At 30.5% G+C, this 16,601-nt stretch overlaps 1 protein-coding gene across 1 annotated transcript in view; it reads left to right on the top strand.

Moving 5' to 3' along the window:
- The window catches only part of Si (sucrase-isomaltase), a 92,468-nt gene that overhangs the window by 28,955 nt on the left and 46,912 nt on the right, over nucleotides 1-16,601 (top strand). The window contains exons 14-23 of the mRNA XM_063249285.1: nucleotides 3,033-3,117; nucleotides 4,521-4,638; nucleotides 5,995-6,166; nucleotides 6,727-6,843; nucleotides 8,917-9,071; nucleotides 10,181-10,265; nucleotides 10,977-11,033; nucleotides 12,476-12,600; nucleotides 14,153-14,241; nucleotides 15,520-15,569. Of these exons, the coding sequence (XP_063105355.1) occupies nucleotides 3,033-3,117; nucleotides 4,521-4,638; nucleotides 5,995-6,166; nucleotides 6,727-6,843; nucleotides 8,917-9,071; nucleotides 10,181-10,265; nucleotides 10,977-11,033; nucleotides 12,476-12,600; nucleotides 14,153-14,241; nucleotides 15,520-15,569 (1,053 nt within the window). The remainder of the gene's footprint in view (nucleotides 1-3,032; nucleotides 3,118-4,520; nucleotides 4,639-5,994; nucleotides 6,167-6,726; nucleotides 6,844-8,916; nucleotides 9,072-10,180; nucleotides 10,266-10,976; nucleotides 11,034-12,475; nucleotides 12,601-14,152; nucleotides 14,242-15,519; nucleotides 15,570-16,601) is intronic.

Genomic DNA, 16,601 nt, shown 5'->3' with positions numbered 1-16,601 from the left:
ACTTGAAATCATTTTTCTTAATTGTTTCAGATACTTTATTACTTGAGAAATAAGCCTACTGTTCTTGGTTTAATTAAGGCTGAAGCTGTGATTTCAAAATAAAATTGCTAGTCAATATTTTTAAAATTCAAGGCAATTTCCATTGTTTTGATCACAAAGACATATGTTGTGATCATGCTCTTGGCTTTTTTATTGTTATTAGTAATTTATTTATTTTGGGGAAGATCTGGGGATCAAACCCAGCACCTTGCACATGAGGGTAAGCCACTTTATTGTTCAGCTACATGGATTAACAGAAGTTTTAAATGAAGAAATATAATATATAAATTTGAAACAATTCATTGAAAGTTGTATCATATACCTTTGTATGTACAAATAAGTGGCAGCTTCTTTGGTTGTACTAACTGCATATTTCATGTAAATTTTTATAAAAATTAAATTATTTTATGCATTTTTAAAAAACTACAGTTACTTAGATTTACTAATTTTTATATACAGCTTAGCTGATAAATTCACGAAAACGAAAACTTAGGTTATATCCAAATATTTTCTGTAGGACAGTACAACAGTTTATTAATTTTAAGGAATATAGACAAAATTGACTATAATATTGCAGATAATTTTAAATAACACCACCACATAAAATTGGATTTTTTAATTTTAAAAATAATAAAATCCAACAAAACAAAACAGAACAAAGCCAATCAGAACAAAGCAGCAAAATTGGTACAGAACTTCAAAGCAGCATATTAGCAAAACAACAATGGCTACCATAGTATATCTTATTATCTTCACAATATTTGTCTATTTCTTTGCCTATTCCTCTATTCAGATATAGCAAAATCACACCAAAACAAAACAGAAAAAAGCAATCAAAACAGAATATTAAATAAAGCAAAACAGTTCATCAGAACAAAGCAAAACAGTGAGAACAACATTGAATATCTAAGGCAAGACAGAAGGAAATTCCCTATATTTGCTATTCTGGATATTGCCATCCAGCCAATAGATGCTCAGATTGCTGGCACCAGGCCTACAGAATCAACCAAACAACAAGCATTTACTTCCTTTTTTTTTTTTTTTTTTTTTTTACCTCCATTGCTACCAACTCAGCCTGCCCTCTGAACCAGCGGTCACTTAAGGGGGATGGAGGGTGCAGAGTTTGATTCTCCACCATTCACTGGTAGGCTCTTGGGAGGCACTGTCTGACTTTTCCTGGACCCTGTGCAGCTTGCATGGCTCACCAGAAAGGCTGGCTAATTGGTTTCTTGGTTGGTTCCTCCCAATCCCAGTATAGCTGGTTTTTGAAAGGTGTTTACTTTTCTCTTCCTGGAATAAGTTTAGATATTTTTATATTTTAGAATAACTACATTCGTTTCCCTCATCCATAACTAATTAGAACACATTTGAAGAAAGACATTTACCTCTTTGTCTTTTCTGTCTTGAGTACCACCTCTAACAGCATATGAGGGTAACTTTAGATTCTTCTGTAACCTTGAACTTGTGTGACATTATCTGTAAGTGGCATTAGAAAAACGCAGTATTTAGGAAGGTTTCAGCAAACTAAGTGTAGTTCACACTATAATTAAATTCTATGCAAATCTCCTTGTCAGTGATTCACTTTTACTTTTCTGTTCAAATTTGGTGATAAATACCATTTTTGGTGATAAATACCATTTTTGAAGATATGGAAAATATGAAAGACAAAACATCAAAGCACAAAGGATATATACAACCATTGCAAAGTTCACACAGACATTTTTAAGGTGATAAGAAATACTTGAAGGTTGATGGAAGTAGGTTGAGGTCTTCATCCTGTGGCCCAGGGACACTCTGCAGTGGCACTTGTGTCAGCTGTGTTCACTGCAAAGCAACTCTCAGATTTTGGTCCTAATTTCATCCTCTAAATTTGCCAATGAAAATCTGAGATTATATCATTTTCTCATTATTTATCCATTGTTCTGGCAATGATAGGCATCTTTCTACTTACAGCATTTTGTTGTTACTAACGATATTTCCATTTACTAGTCATATTTCCATCTGTGAGATCTTCTCTATCTCTGAAAGTGAAATGAACCATGGCAAAGAGTAACTTGTTTAAAATACGGTTGTGATTTGAATGGGAGAAGAAAATAGCAACACAAATATTCTTTGAGGGAATTTAATGAAGAGATAAGGACGTAATTTATGTGGTTGCTTATTTTCTTTTGAGAGCAGAGAAAGTTTATAACAGAGACGTCAGGAATAAGTCTTGAAATGTATAGAAGTCTTTCAATGTCCTTAGCATAAAAGAAAGAAGAAATACATATTTCTTCAGCACGTGTGTTGTAACATAAAATTCTGTATGCAATCTCCATTTTCGAATCTTACTTAAATCGTTCTAGTGATATAACAAGTGACACAGCAAAATTGGGGCCTATGTTTAAATGGCTATCAAATCCATGCATACAGTATTCTACCAACTTTATCTCTAAAATGATATTTAGGTTTCTAGTTTTCACAGTGTTTTGAGGATGTAATCCATAGTTTCTTGAACATTTTTCAGGAATTCCATGAGGTTACATTGTTTTTGCACAGAATATTAAAAGCTCTTTGCTTTTTTTTCTCTCTTTATCTTCACTTTTATTCTCTCATGAGAGTTTAGAAGCCATGGGGTAGGCAAATACTGCTAGTAGCAATGTTCCTACTACATCATAGAAGCTAGGTAAATACAGCCCAACCATAACATGGTGATTGAATGTGCTATAATGATAGACAGTGAGACAACTATTTAGAAAGACATCTATTTAAAACTTAAATGAATGTTGCATCTATTGTTAAAGTGAAGTGACTGAAATGTATGTTGAGTGTTTAAAATCTCTCAGTGCCATCTCAGAAGCCAAGTTAGCTGGTATATAAATAATGTTTGTTTTTAGGTTACAGCTTACTTGTCTTTTGAAAGTAAAGGAACCGCCTTTTAAACAGGTAAAAACTTCTGCTCCTTTGACTTATAAATACTTAAAATCTGTTGTTTTTATGTTATGTTTCTCCAGGACATGAATGAAGTTTCTAGTTTTATTCAAGGTGCAAAGGAGGGATGTAACAAAAACAACTGGAATTATCCACCTTACATGCCTGGTAAAGGTTTTTCTGTTATCTAATTGTGATTAATGAAGAATAGTTGTCTTGTTAACTACTAAATTCTAGCATGCATTTCTAAAACACAATCTTAAAATAATTTTTAAATGTTGAAATATTGTAGACAGAAATAAAAATGATCACAAGTTCAAGAACAAAAGAGTAGACAGGCAAGCAATTAAACAGGGGAAAAGAGGGGAACCAATACCAGGAAAATAACATGACAATGATAAGTCAATACATATTAGTTCTAACAATTAATGTAAGTGGCCTCAATTCACCAAGAAAAAGAAACAGACAGGCAGAATGTAGTAAGAAACAAATTTCAACAATATGCGATATATAAGAAGCTCTAAAAGAAATTCATAGTTCGAAAATAAAAGGAAAGAAAAAAAATTTTCAGCAAGAGCTCCGTCACACCTAAAATGTGGAATAGTTACTCTGTTTGCAGACAATGTGAACTTCAAAACATTCAGAATGATCAAAAGAGATAAAGAAGGTCACTACATACTTGGTAGAAGAAAAGCAATAGTGAAAATGGCCACACTAACAAAATTGTTATATAGATTTAAAGCAATTCCAATCAAAATACCATTGGCAGACCTAGTATTATCAGAGAAACACATTCCTAAAATTCATTTGCAACCAGAAGAGATCTATAGTAGCAAAAGCAATTCTGCTCAACAAAGGCATGAAAGAAGAGATCACAGTCCTTGATGTGAAATTTTACTACAAATCTTCTGTGACAAATTCAGCATGGTACTGTCAAAAAAAAAAAAAAAAAAAAAAAAAAAAAAAAAAAAGAACAGAGAATCAGTAGAACAGATTAGAACCACTGACGCAGACACAGCTACAAATACACTCAGTCACCTTATCTTTGACACTGGAAGGAGCATGGACTCGTTAGCAAATAGTACTGAGAAACTGGCTCTCCACATGCCGAAGTTTAAAACTAGAACCTGTCTATCATCATGCACTGAAGTCAGAATGGACCAAAGATCTAAATAGCAAAACAGAAACACTAAATCTTCTGAAAGTGGAAATAGGTAGAAAATTTGGAGACATGATATAGGCAGAAATTTCATGAACCAAACTCAGAACTATATATAAACAAACCTGATGCATACTACAGACGGGTATATTTTTATATGTATATTAAATGTTATTTTTAATGAATTTATTTCTTATTAAAGTTAAAACATATTAGTGCTTACAAATGTAAGTATAAAGCTAATCTTTCTTCCAGCAACACAAGTGACATGTAGGGACCTAACTGGAACTCAAGTAATATTACCCTTTCATTAGGTTTTGAAATATATTTTGTACTACATCATGAAAAGAGATAAACTTATTAAAAGGACAATATATTTGTTAAGAAATGTTTCTTATGTATTTTCTTCAAGACATTTTGGACAAACTTATGTATTCCAAAACAATTTGCATGGACGCGGTGCAGAAGTGGGGAAAACATTATGATGTCCACAGCCTGTATGGCTACAGCATGGCAATAGCCACAGAGAAGTAAGTTCAGTTTTATTCAGACATAATTTTCATATGTAGGCTGAAAAAGCAAATGTAAAAAAGGTAAGAAAGGAGAAGGTGTCACACAAAAATTTTATGTCACTCTTAAGGAATTGTTACTAATATTCTTAAATTTCAAAGTTATCAAAAATTAAGTGGTATGTATATTATGAAGAAGTATATTAATTCATACATTTAAATTTTCATCACATCTTTAATTCAGTTTGCTATAACTGAATATAACTGTGTTCTGGTCATGAAATTCACAGCTGGACTAACAAAATGATGCTCCTAGTGCAGGACTCTGACTGTATTTTAAAAACAAGTGTTGTAATTAAATTGTAGATTCTAATTAGTAGATTGGCAAGTAATGTTTTAGTGAATATGATACTTGTACACAAAAAGGAATGTGACAAAAAATAAAAGTATGGGATCATCATATGTTATCTGTTATTTCACGAGTAAGATTCCAAACATACTGGTTAGTGAAACTGAGAACTTGTTCTCATCAAAATTTATAATTTTCTCCTAACTCTGTAACTGTGATCAAATGTTAATACAAATCAGTGCTTCTCCAGTCCCAAATTACACAGAAAAAATTTTGTTCATGTCAGACTATGTTTTCTTTTACTAGTACAATATGCCATATTACAATTAAGTCAATAATTTTAAAAAGAAAAAAAAAACACTCTTTAGTTCATTATGATAGACTCTGTAGTACAAAGGCAGAGAATGTATTTTCAAGAAGATAGTTTGGAATAACATCATATACTAAATTACACTTTTGTAATGTTTATTCATTATTTTCCATTAATGGAAAATTACCAATGCTGGGTACCAAGAGAGGTAAACTGAATAATGCTAGTAATTGTGTGTGCTGGTAAAATTCCCAGAAACTACCACAACATTTCCATCATTGCTTTGTAGTATTTGAAAATATAGGTTAAAGAATAGTGACTGCATGGAAAGGTATATATTGAGTTTAATTTCGATTATAATATTATATTTATGAAAGTATTTCAGGGTGTTTAAGCCATACATTTTCAGTTCAAATGCTGAGTAGATATCATGTACTTTTGGTAAAAGATAAATGAAATGATTAAAAAAATTCTTAATAATATATGAAGAATTTCCTTTCTCTGTGATCAATCAGAATACATTTAAATAAGTGATTGCCAGCAGTTAAGTATAAAATTCATAAAAAGCTTTGATAAAGCAATTCTAAATGTGATTTAGCCTTGAGAATAGTTAAGTATATATTTGAAATTAAAATATTTTTAATTATTAACTTATTTAATAATTTAATTATCAATTTATTTTAAAGTAAATATTATTATATATTTGGTTTTATTTTAGAGCTGTTCAAAAAGTATTTAGTAATAAGAGAAGCTTTATTCTTACTCGGTCAACTTTTGCTGGAAGCGGCAGGCATGCTGCACATTGGTTAGGAGATAACACTGCTTCGTGGGAACAGATGGAATGGTCTATCAGTGGAATGCTGGAGTTTGGTTTGTTTGGAATGCCTTTGGTAAGGCAATTTCATACATATAGACAACAAACATGCTTGTTATCTTCTTTCTTTCTTTCTTCTTTTTTCTTTTTCTTATCCTTTCTTTCTTTTTCTTTCTTTCTTTCTCTCTCATTTTTGAATGCTGAATGTCTAAGTCAAGGTCTGCTATAAAGCATTCTGCTCTGAGCTCCCGCTGAGCACTGACACATAATGTTTACTGTCCTCTTGTGATTTCTGGCCTGCATAGTTTTGAGTGGGTGCAGAGCAAGAAAACACTCCGCCACAGGTCCAGGTTGCTGTTCGAGCTCTGCCTTCTGGGCCATGTGATGCAGGAGATCGAATGGTGCTTGAAAGGTCTTTGGCACATAAGGAGGCTAAGAAATGACCATAAAGAGACGTAAATAAAATAATGAGGTTAGAGACAACGATGGAGTAATACTAGAAAAAAGAGAAATTGCATTAGAAAGTATAAGAATGAAATGAGGTTAAAAATAATGCTAAGTAGTTGGATAATAAAATGTGCTCCATACAAATCTGAGAATGTAAGCAGCATAGATAATAGAATATTTATTATTTAGGTTGGAGCAGATATCTGTGGATTTGTGGCTGACACCACAGAAGAGCTTTGCAGAAGATGGATGCAGCTTGGGGCATTTTATCCATTTTCTAGAAACCATAATGCTGATGGATATCAGGTAAACAACCTTTGTTTTCCTTGTTAATAAAACACAACCGCATTTTAATAATGTAATTGAATTTGCATCTATAAAATATACTATTTGGAACATTATAGCACAGCTCATAAATAATAAAGTTGAATGAATAAATAATAGTTGAAAGTCCCCTTCTAGATGCCTAAATATATTTTTGAACATAAAAAGGGGCAGAGTTATCATTACATTTAAACCATATACAAGTTTGTTACTACTATTTTAGGTTACAGCGAAAGCCCTTTTTGGATGGTTTCTCGGATTCTAACAATGTGAATTTCTATTAACTCTTCTTTAATCAAAATATAATATACTATCAAATATTTCCAGTTTTTGTTTCTTTTAAGAAAAAAAAAAACACTTGGAAAAAATTTGAAACCATAATCTTTCTATAATAAACAAAATTAAAATAAATACGTGAGTATCAAACGAAAGTAATACTTTCAAAACTTGTATCGGAACTAGTAGGAGCACAGGTACAAGGAAATAAGGAACAAAGCTATGCAGCCTGCCTTGAATTCAGCAGATTGTGGGCTCTCATAGGCTTATTTTGGCAGTTTGAGGGAATAATCCAGGGAGCTCTACCACTGACCTACATCCTCAGGCATCACCGACATCATCACCATCATCATCAGCAGCAGCATTTTAAGGCAGAATTAGTTAAGGCAGAACTTGGGTTTGTGATCTCTCAAACCATCCGCATAGTTTTTTTTGTCCCCCCAGAGATAATGATAAAATTTAATTAAATCAGTAAGCCAATGAAGCACATTTTGGTTAGAAATTGCTGCAAAAGCTTTAGTTCTATTTGAGAAGGGGACAAATTCTCAGCTCCAATTGTAGGGGGACTTGGAAGAACAAAATTAAAAGAAGCAAAATGATAGGATGTTAGTCACTTCCTGATCCACCCAAATGACACTTCTGAGCAGAACCTACATAAGAGATCCTGATACAAATTATATTACACATTTCCTGTTTATTTCAGTTCTTCAAAAACATCTGTCTCAACAGATCTAGTATGTTAGAGATTTATTGGTAAAATACTTGGAAAGGATAAAGAGGAAGGAGCATTGGAAAACAGTGCCAGACTTTAAACCAGTTCAGGTCTCTGCATTATAAAGCTGAGACAGGAAAGTGATTTGACAGGGAGAATCATGCACATACTGCCGTACAGCCTGGTTTCACAATGTGAAAATGGAGACATTTTTCCAGTACTAGCAAGAGTTAAGTATGGCAAGTCTTACATCTTTTGGAAAAGGCTCTGCATTATATTTCCACTATTCTCATTTAATGAATGGCAGCCAAAAGGAAATGCAATTTCAGTATAAGATTAAGGGTGGACCCAGGGAAGTGTGGCTGATGCCCTCAGTAACTTGTATGACCCATCCTATCAATAACAGATGACCTATGTATTATTTCTCATGGCAGTGCATGTTTGTTGAGGAAATCAATGTTTCTAGCTACTTAGTTGAGCTACAAGGCTTGTTATGAATGATGTACTCAGGGATAAATCTGGGGATTGCTTAGTCAGCTCTTCTCCCTGTGACCTGGGACCAGTAACTAACTAGTTCTAATGGCAGTGGAGAACCACAAGACAGCAAATTTTCTAGTAATCACATTTTAAACGTTTTCTTGAATGTGTCACATGTAGTAACCTCCCTAGTCAAAGATTGGCACATGGCTGAGCACAAAGTTTTGGTCTTCCTTTAGCTGTGGAAATTTGAAAGTTACATAGTACAGGAAACATAAAAAGTGGAGCCAATAATTCGTCTTGTCACAATTGACAGGTGAAATTCTCTATTTTGTTAATTTATTAAATCTCTTCTAATTATGTATTGAAATGAGAAATGTTTCCTTAAGTAACAGTTCATAAGAACATATGATTAAATGGAAACACAAAACCTGCATATATTCAAACATTTATAAAGAAATAGAGATGATTTTAACTTTATAGGCAAACACATTTATACAATTGGCTTTTAAATTAACTTAAAATGTTTCTATTTTAATTTTCATTCATAATTTAGTTTTCTCATTTTAATATTTCTTTGTATCCCTTAGCATCAAGATCCTGCATTTTTTGGACAGGATTCACTTTTGGTCAAGACATCAAGGCACTACCTAACTATTCGCTACACCCTGCTACCTTTCCTGTACACCTTGTTCTATAGAGCTCACAGGTTTGGAGAAACAGTAGCCAGGCCATTCCTTCTTGAGTGAGTACTTTATATAAGAACAATATTTTTAAGGATATTAAGATGTGTATTTAAAAGACTAATACAGATAGATCAAAATAGGATATGTATACCACATTTTTTACATTTGAATAAATAATGTAATGAATTATATAATGAATATACTACACTTCATTAGGTAGAGAGACAAAATTAATATGGAAATGTGAAAATTGAATATAAATTACAAGAACAATGAGAATAATGTTGAAGAAATTAAGACAAAGATTACACCTAAATTTTTGAAAGTATGTTAAGTGCATATTATAAATTCATCTATATATTATTTAATGTAATTTTTAAAAAGTTAATTGTGCCTTATTCCTGTCCATCATGACAAGAAAATGCATAACTTCTTTCCAAAAACTACCTAAAAGCTCTTTCAAAACTATATCAAAACTGCAAAACTATAGTGGAACTTGTAAATGAAAGAAAGTTAAGTGTGAACAATTTCTCTGGTTTACCAACATAGATTACAGGAGAAAAATAAATATAAAGATTGTTACAAATTTCTTCTGGGAAAGCTAACAAATATCTTGTGTCTCATGTGGACTGTAAGAAAAGCCACCTTGTTTTCCAAAATGTTAGACAAGACTGCCCAAGAAATTTCCTTGTGAGATTACAGGGTAAGAGATAGAAGACACAATGAAACAAAGAGGGATGGACATCCGCTTCATGAGAGTCACCTGCCCAATGGATTTTGGGCATTGTGTGTGACCTCAAAACTGAAGTATTTACATCACAGCTCCCCATCATTTTTCTATGTCACTCATATGAAACGAATTTAATTGCAATGTTTAAAATTAAATAACACAGCTTCATCTTAAAAATAATAATAATACTACCTGTAGTAGGTGCTTGTAGAAGAACAGAAATTCTCCTTCTTTCTCCCCTTTCCTCCCTGTCTTCCTTCCTCCTTCCCACATTTCTTTTTGAGGGCATAAAAAGGTGAGAAGTATTTGCTCAAAATGACATATTAAAGAATTAAAATTAACATTAATAATGATTCTTAGGGAAAACCTCAAAAGGTAAATCAAAGAATATGGATGTATTAATTTTGTATTGCTATTTCTCATTTTTATTATTCTTAGGTTTTATGAAGATACAAACAGCTGGATTGAGGACACCCAGTTTTTGTGGGGCCCTGCACTGCTCATTACGCCTGTTTTGAAACAGGTAGGTTTTGCAAATTAATAAATTTAGTTTTAAAAGAAAGTGTGCCCAAATTAATCATAAAGCATTGAGGTAATAAACGTTGCTCAATGAACTGTTTCAAACTGATAAATAGTTGATCAAGTTCGGAAATGGAGAAGATATTTTAAAATTTACAATAATATTAAATATATGTAAACCCTCCATATATATGTAATATAAGTTAAAGGAATTGAAAACATTAGTATTTCCCTAAAAAAGCTTTAACTATTTAATCAAAATTAAATTTTTTAGTAATACTAAGGACCTCTCAGGTAGACATAAATATTAATAAAAATTTTGCTAAATTTTCAATAAAAGAAAATTTAAAATCCATCGATTGTAACAAAATGTTGAAAAAACAATACAGTAAATATATCATTCTTATTTTTAAAATATCCTTGTGTCGTGGAAGTACACAGAAACCCACATGTTTATAATCTCAATGACCTTGTGGTTTGTAACAATAAAAATATGTGGATGCTTTGTTTTTGAAATACATACATACATACATATTATGTATGATATATGTTTATATATTTGCTTATTATCATTTGTGAATACTGCATTGTAATAATACAGAAAAAAGTTTTTTCTCTCTCTTGATAATTTTTCTCTCTCAAAATAATTGAGAAGAATTATTTTGGTAACAATTGAAACTTTTTAAAGAATCTATATTTTCTTGCTGCAATTTAGGGAGCAGAATCAGTGAGTGCATACATCCCTGATGCTACTTGGTATGATTATGAAACTGTAAGTAACCTAAATATATCTATGAGGCTATAAAAATATTATATTTTCAAACAACTATCCATGGAAATAAACTCTGTCTTTAAGGCTCCTGTATATATTACACAAAAGAATATTTCCCAGTGGGAGAACTGTAAAAGTTGGTATAAATATATTGTCTGTCGCACATGAGTTTGACTTTAACATAAAGTGATATTCTTTAGTATAAAGTCATATTAATGACTTTAAAATGAAGCACAAGTAGTATTTTAAGGAGTGACAACTTATTTCAATATTTTCTCCATTTTACATATGTATTGTATTGCCAGAGAAATTGAGTTAGATATTTGGTGTTATATTTCATGTTGAATTATTTGTGAAAATCTTTTGAATTTAACTTTGAGAAGGAAACATAAACATTCATGCACGCAATCCATTTTTCTCAGTCGAACATGGTCTCTTAAGAAGTACTTAAACATTATTTCATATATTGCCTGTGTTTGCTAAGCAGTTCCTTTATTTTCATACTGCGACTTTTTAAAAAATGTCTAAAGACATTGTAGTTCTGTTTAGCTTTTGTGCACCTTCTTTTCTTTGCCCTTTATATATTGTTTTATTTCTATGTATTTATGGGATTGGTAATTTAATACTTTAATACATGTTCTATACATTGTGTACAGATCAAATTCAAGTAACATTTCAAGTTTATCACTTTTTTTCAGCTTGTAGCCTTTCTGTTTTTTCAGTCATTCTTAAAATATGTAATGACTTATGGTTAACTATAGTCACACTACTGTATTTTAGAAGACTTAAATTTTTAATTGTATGTAATTGTATTTGGGTACATGTTATCCAACCTCTGTCTTTTCCTCCTCCTATTATAGAACAGTATGAATGTTCTTATGAAACAAAATAGTGCACAATATAACCCAAGTGTAGGCTTTCAGGGAATTATCTAAAAGAAATTTTGTAAATATATTAAAGAGATACCTGCTATCTTATGTTTATTGCCACACTATTCACAATAACTATTGACGATGCACAGAAATAATGAAATTGGAGGACATATATCAAATGAAATAAGCCAGACAAAACTAGCACATTTCTTCTCATGTATTGAAGCTGAAAATGTACATGAGAATGCAGAATAGTGATTAATAGAAGATTGACTTTAAAACAAAGGTTAAAAATCGTGCTAATTAAGATACTGATGATTATGCTAGAAAGGAAATTAATTTCTGTTTTTAGTTTACATTTTAAAGAAAGCAAATTTATTTTTCTTCTGCTCTATATATTACACTCAAAGAATGATTTACATGAAATAATTTATTTCACTTCTTAGAAATAATATCATATTCATTTTGACATAAGTTACTTAGTATAAAACACATTTTAATGTATAAATTAAAGTTCTTGTGAATAGCATTTAAAGATACCAGCTATAAAAATAATCTTCCAAATATTAGGGTGCAAAAAGACCATGGAGAAAACAACGGGTGAACATGTATCTTCCAGCAGATAAAATAGGATTACATCTTAGAGGAGGTTACATCATCCCCATCCAACAACCTGATGTAACAACAACAGCAAGGTAAAGTGAAAAACTATTACTTTAAATCTGAAATTTGTATTAATAGTTCATGTCTTTGTTAAGAATCAGAAATTTAACTTTAACTTTTTACCACAAGGTACTCAATATGCAAATATAATTCTTATCTATGAACTCTGTGTTATTAAGTATATATTATATATACTTTATATACTATATTTTTATATATAAATAAGTATACAAGATACATTTTTTAACCCCAATTCCAAATGAATATTAGTATATTAGGGAATCTTTACTTGTATTCTTTAAAACTATTGATATTCTCTGAAGAATCTAAAACACTGAAAATGATCTCTAATTTTTCAGAAAGTATTAAATAGCAGCACTTACTTTACAATTGAAAGATACATACGTTGGGCTTTAAATATTTAAATTTTCAAAATGTAATTTTCACGTTTTTCCTCTTAAAATGTTTTACTTTTAAACTGGCAAGCGAGTGGATATTCCAGTTTAGATAAAGAAAAAGGGTAACTTGTTTAGCAAGAGTAAACCTAAGCAATATTTAGAAAAAATGAATGAATTTAAACATTGTGATGCTCTGTTTACAGCACTTTATTGTGAATATAAAATCATAAAAACATCTTTTATTTCTCCTATTTTCCCATATTTTGCAAATGTCCATGAAATGGTAATTGTATTTCTTATCATGCTGTGCTTTCTTTATAACCATAAAAAAATCTGAAATTGTTATTTACTTTTTCTTATATGCTTTTTCTTTTGTGTTCAATTAAACTATGTACTCCATGAAGACAGGGAACTGAATTGTGAGATTTGTTTTCCAAATTTATAAAACTGCCTAATCCATAATAGGTTATCTCTTTTCAGTAAATGTTTATTTAGGGAAAAAAATAATGGGTAAATGAACGTAAGTCACTAGTATATTTTTTCTTTTCGTTTACTGTTTCTCCACTACATTCTCAAAAAATTGTTTATATTGTACAACTATATTTTGCAAGAAAAAAAAGTTTGGTGAATGTGTTTTGGAAGAAATGTATTTTGTATACAGCAATGTCTTAGACCTTAGAACATCCTGGTTAGTATTGTATGGTTATTTACAACTAAAGAAACTATTTTTAACACATGTACATCCAGTTTTTCCTGCTATAATTAACTTCATTTATAAAATTACCAGGCATCCCTTTAAACATTTTTAAAATTTTTATGTAATTTCATTATTTTCTTTATAAAATATAGACCTAATACCTTACAATTTAGGGTGATACAGTTTGAAATGTATATCCATGTTTTTATTTTGCTTAAATTGAAATGTTAAACACTGTCAATTTTACAGATGTTATAGCCTTCAAAAATACAGTTTTTACTTATTACATATATTTTATGTACTATATTTTCTAAGTAAATAAATTATCTCAGTATGACCTTGAAAACAATGACAGATTATTCATATACATATAAAGTCACAAATAACAGTGTTATGTTGATGCAGAACTTATCTGAGAGTCTGAAATGGGCACATTTACTGTTACAAATTTGTTTTTTATTATTTCATGTGCCGAATTTTATTTTATAGTCGTAAGAATCCTTTGGGACTGATAATTGCATTGGATGAAGCCAACGCAGCAAAAGGGGAACTTTTTTGGGATGATGGGGAAACTACAAGTAAGTCTCAAAGTGATCTGCCTTGAAATGTTCATTCTGGTGAAGTGATTTGGCTTCATGATGTAAATCACATCAATAATATTGTTCTAGTTTTCTGATTACTTTATGAAATTTTAAGTTGTTTCACATATATATTTAATTTTATATCTTGCTCAGTATTTTTAATATGAAATATTTGGTAAGGGTTTATATATTTTATGACAAATGAATACATTTATTAAAATATTTAATAAATTTCCAGATAATATCAAGTTTTGAACTACTTCAAATGAAACCACTACTTAAAGATAAAATTATATCACTGTAAACATATAAAACTGAGGTAAATAAAGCTTTATTTAATTAGTATCAAAATGTTTGAGGCAAGAGTATTTCATAATTTATTTCCATTATTCAGAGTTTTATTTCTTCAGCACTAGACTGGAGAATTTATTACATCACAGAGGCAGAGCTTAAAATTGACCCATTTTGCCAATATGTGTCTAATTAATACATGAATTTATATGATTATATTTAATTAATAATTTATAGCTTTCCCCATAAATTTAAATTCACCATTCTATTTTTTTTTTAAAAAAATATGGCCCTTTAGTATGTGTTTTATATAGGTGCACAAAGATTCATTTTTAGCCTGCATTTTAGCTCACTATTCTGGCAAGAACGTACTATATCCCTTTAAATGTGTATGGAACAGTAAATATCAGTAATATAATACCAATGAATAAGAAGACTATATAAAAGTGTGCTTTTGATAATCAGAAAACAGAACCTCTGAAATTTTTTTTGAATTTTTAGTCTTATTTATGAAAATGTAGATTTTTAAAACCTAAAAACAATAATAATTCTTTTAAAAGACGTGATTTGCAAAATAAAGATTATATGCTTAAATAGCATTTATAAGATTTTATCAACAGATTTTAAATCAAAATTATTGTATAGAATAGTTTACTAGAAAATTTTTTTAATTATTTCTTTATTTTGTGATGTTGTAAATGAATCAAAAGCCATGAATCCTGTAGACAAATACTGTACCCGTTATACCTCCAGTCTATACGAGTTATTTCTCAATGCAAACTGTAATTTAGATAACATTCAGTCATTTATCATAAATGAGCTCTGTTCTCTTCTGTTCCTCACTTATCTTTTCCCTGATGAAAATAGTCTTTCTTTTCTTTTCCTTTCTCTTTTCTTAACTTTTTTTTTCTTTATTTGTATGGCTAACTAAAAAATGAAGTCAAATAATTTAATTGCATATTTTAATAACTTTTTTCACTTCAGATACCATAACAAGTGGAACCTATATATTATATACATTTTCAGTTTCTAATGTAAGTATTTTCTTTAGACTTATAGTTAATTGCATATTTAAATGGATATTATTAACAAGTTACAAGGTTATGTGTATTATTTTAGGAAGATGTTTAAATTTATCTCTAGATTTCAATGAACCTTGATGAAAGACATTGTTAAGGTCCCTAATTTTAATTTTTAAGTTACGAAAAAGTGTCATGTTAAAATTTTGTATTTAGGCATAATAGATGATTTTTATCATACAATTGATGCTCGGTACTTCTTAAAATACAATGTCTAATTTTAAGCAAAATATTCAAACATAACTTCAACATGTTTCAAATGTTTTAATATGCTTAGAGGGAGAATTAGATTTTGATGAGAAAGAAAAATAGTACACAAATGTTTTAGTTATTTTCTTCTTGCTGAGACATAATACCTGGCACTCACAAGTTAAACAAAGGTTCACTTTAGTTCACATCCTATAATGATTTCAGTTCATAGCTGGCTGGACCCAAGTCAGTGCATTGTAGCAGAATATCCTGGCAGAGGAAGAGCAGTCTTGTCTGACAGGCAGAGACAGCGAGGGGCTATATCAGAACCCTGTCCATAGCAATCCTCTTCCTCCTACGAGCTTTCATCTCCCAGCATCACACCCAGCTGTAAATCCAGTAGTGGACTGATCCAGTATCACATGCCCATGTTGCAGTCACCTTCTCAAAGCCCCACCTCTAAATGCATGAGGCTTTGGGGGAGATCTAGATATAAACTAGAGCAAGTTAAATTTTACGTAATTAATAGAGACGATGCTCACAGACACTGGATCACTCTACATATTCTTTTTGCCAAAATGAAATTATTCATCATTATCTATCAAGCTAAAATATAGTTGCATAGGATCATATATTTGAGTTACATCATACATAATTTAGATTATTTTTTAAATCAAAGATCTATGTAATATATACAAAAAAGAATAGCAAGTTGCATGCAGAGAGCTGATGGTACGGAAGTTAAATAACTTTTGTTTTTGGCATTCTATTATTATTGGAGGTCACTATTTAACTTAA

The sequence above is a fragment of the Cavia porcellus genome, unplaced genomic scaffold (genome assembly GCF_034190915.1).
Source record: "Cavia porcellus strain 051 isolate PalLab524CR breed Dunkin Hartley unplaced genomic scaffold, mCavPor4.1 scaffold_5, whole genome shotgun sequence".
Lineage (NCBI taxonomy): Eukaryota > Metazoa > Chordata > Mammalia > Rodentia > Caviidae > Cavia > Cavia porcellus.
Note: the sequence above shows the minus strand (reverse complement) of the source record. Positions and strands in the feature narration are given on the sequence as shown.